Source organism: Condylura cristata, unplaced genomic scaffold (assembly GCF_000260355.1).
Source record: "Condylura cristata isolate star-nosed mole 26May11 unplaced genomic scaffold, ConCri1.0 scaffold00007, whole genome shotgun sequence".
Classification (NCBI taxonomy): Eukaryota; Metazoa; Chordata; class Mammalia; order Eulipotyphla; family Talpidae; genus Condylura; species Condylura cristata.
The window spans coordinates 14,130,659-14,133,899 of NW_004567108.1; the positions used below are offsets into that span (position 1 = coordinate 14,130,659).

Below are 3,241 nucleotides of genomic sequence, written 5' to 3' on the forward strand. Positions count from 1 at the left end.
AAAAAAAAAAAACAGGAAGCTGAAAGCTGTACAAGTGTGACCAGAATCCCAGCAGGAGCAAAGCATAACCAATCCAAACTAGAACACGGAAAATCTAAGTGGAGTTTTTCTAATATATTTGAATATTTAAAAATCAGTAATGCTAACTTTTAGAGCATACTAGAAAAAGATCATTACACAGAAAACATTTTAAAGAGATTAAGGAAAATAAAGGGCTTGACAATTCTACACAAAACAGTATTAACATAATAATCATAGAAAACGGTCATTACTCTTTTGCCAATAATTGTTTTAAAAATGTATTTATTTATGCACACAGAACTGGGATACAGGCCAGAGGTGCAAGAACGGTGAGAGGATTCACCAAAGAGCAGGGAGCCGAAAAGACAGGTCAACAAAGTACACTGCTGAGGGGAGCAAGCGGGTGGGTCAGGAGAGTTCTGCCATGCCATGTGGGTCAGCTCCCTGGTGGGGATGGAACTTGCGCACTGAAACAGCTACAGCGAGCTTCATGGTGCTGTGCTTTAACCCACTGCACCACCAGGGAGGCCCTCCCAAAAAAAGGACATAATTGTATTGAAAAGAGTGAGTGGGAAGGGGGGTTGGATTTTGCCAAATAGTCATCTATTCTAACAGAAAGTACACAGTCTCTCAACTTGATAACAAGAGAAAGCAGTGTAAGTTTATTTCAAAATGTGGAGGTAAATAGAACGAACCATTCGGCAAGCTGAATGGTGTCCCTCCCCCCAAAAATATATTTATATACTAACCTCTTGGACCTGATTCCCTAAAACTTATATGGAAAAATAAGTCAATGAAGATCAAATTATGTTAGATCTTGAAATAAGATACTGCTGGATTATCCTAATGGGCAGGTGCTAAATGCACTGAAGTGCCTTTGCAAGAGACATAGAGGAGAAAAACACACAGACGGTGATGTGAAGGCATATCAAAGAGAGATGTGGTCAGCAGCCAAAGAACCACCAAGAGGCAAAAACTTCAATGGAAACATAGCACATCTTCACTTCACATTCTTTCATTCATTCAGTCATTCACATTCCAGAACCATGAAAAAGTAATAAATATTTGCTGTTTCAAGCTATCAAGCTTATGGAATTTGTTAAAGCAGCCCTACGAAACTTATAACAAAAGGACTGAAAATGGTTGCCTCCCTGGAGCAGAACTAAGAATACAGTGAAGTTTTCTTGTTAAAAGCCTTCAGTACAATTGTATAGCTACTATACATATATTATCATAATAAAATCAGCAATTACTTTTAAATGAGTAAATTAAATCACACTGGAGCATTTTCCCCAGAAACTATCCACTACCTAGTTAAGACCATGCAAGCTAACACTGACATAGCCCATAAAGGCAGAGAATTTTACTCAGTCATCACTGAAATGTCAGGGCTGAGCAGAGTTCACAGGAGACTGAAACACAAAATAGATACATAATGAATGAATAAATGAACAAAAAGGCAAGTAATTTTGATAACCAACACAAAATGGCTCTTGTCCTCACAAAGAGTATCAAGACCTTTTCATTTTAGACTAGGATTCCATGACATTATATAAAATGACTTGTAATTATTGTAACTGGTAACAGCCTCTATGTATGTTATCATTAACAACTATATTGGCAGTCTTTTTTCCTATACATCTATGACTGACTACATAGCAAAATGAAATAAAAACCAACATTCTGTTTTATGATAATCTGAAAGTTAATCTCATGACAGCCTGTTTTTTCAAATGACTAGATTTAATTTTAAAATCTTATGAGGAATATTTTCTAATATGCCATGTTTACTCTTTAACTTCAAAAACACATTAATGACCTCCTCCCCTAAAGGATTATTATTTAGCATATATAAATGTTCCGTTCTAACCTAGAAATGCTTTAAATTCTTTAGGACACAAAAAGAGAACCTGTCAAGAATATTTAAAATTGAGGCTGAAATCAAAAATTCTGAAGTTTGACCAATAATACCTCCACTGTAAGAGAGACCTTCACAATGGAGATGGCAGAGCTCTGAAAACTTCATATTCTACTCAAAAACACAATAGCCTATATACAAATACACAATAACACCTCTGGGTATTAAAAGAAAGTTATGTCAAAAATTTCAAATTATTGTTTTCAGAAGCAGCAACTGAAATTTATGTCAGTTAAAATGAACAGAACATGTTAGTTAAAATGATTAGTGATCCTAACAATGAATTGCTTTACTCATTATATACAAAGAATCAGGAAACCAAGGATACCACAAGACTAGATTCAATAAAATCAACTTCTTTAATTTGTGAAAGTTATCAGTAAAGTATTTTTAAGCAACACAAATTCTTTAAAAAGACATGCTATTTAGCATTCCTCTTACCTTTCTTGTTAACAGACTTTTCCGTCTCATTCCACAAGCCTCTAGTTGTAACCTTCCTCTCAAGGCTAATTCAATTAACATACAGCCTCGCAGTCCGGATGATATACAGTCATTCCAAAATGATGTGTAACCCTATTTTAAAAAGGAAACAAAATGTCTAGTTCAGAGTCAAAAAACAGAAAATGTTTTCTGAAATTACTTTTGGTCCCCTGTAGCAAAATACTGAAAAAGTGTAATTACTATTCATTACTAATCTAGATTTTTTGGGCCTATTGGCTTTTCACCATTTCCCCTTCATACAGATAAAACAACTAATCTTTCACACTGTATAAAATTTTTTATGCAACAAATAAAATATAAATAACATCTTTCTTAGTCAAACTTTCTGTGTCTACTGGGCTGTTTGTGATTGCAGGGGCCAAGACTCACCTAACTCAGATACTTCTTGTTATAGTGGCTTATTAGTATACACAAACAAATTGAGCAAAACAAATCGACCAAGTTTAACCTCATGAAAACTGAGATTATAAAAAAGAAAAATTAGATTATTACTCATTCAATACTGTTTAGGATAAAAACACAAGGTTAATTTTAAAAGACAATGCAGGGTTATCTCATGTCTAAGAAAAATCAAAATGGAGGCATTACAATCCCAAACTTCAAGCTGTACTACAAAGCCATAATAATCAAAACTGCATGGTACTGTAATAAGAATAGACATACAGACCAGTGGATTGTAATAGAAAACCCAGATATAAACCCACAAGTTTATGGACACCTAATTTTTGACAAAGGAGCAAAGAAGATACAATGAACAAAGAAAATTTGTTCAGCAAGTGGTGCTGGGAAAACTGGGAAGCT

At 34.5% G+C, this 3,241-nt stretch overlaps 1 protein-coding gene across 1 annotated transcript in view; it reads right to left on the bottom strand.

Annotated features, from left to right (window-relative positions):
* Nucleotides 1-3,241, bottom strand: part of GOLPH3 (golgi phosphoprotein 3 (coat-protein)) — a 38,001-nt gene that overhangs the window by 14,088 nt on the left and 20,672 nt on the right. Inside the window, exon 2 of the mRNA XM_004678072.2 lies at nucleotides 2,381-2,512. Within this exon, the coding sequence (XP_004678129.1) occupies nucleotides 2,381-2,512 (132 nt within the window). The remainder of the gene's footprint in view (nucleotides 1-2,380; nucleotides 2,513-3,241) is intronic.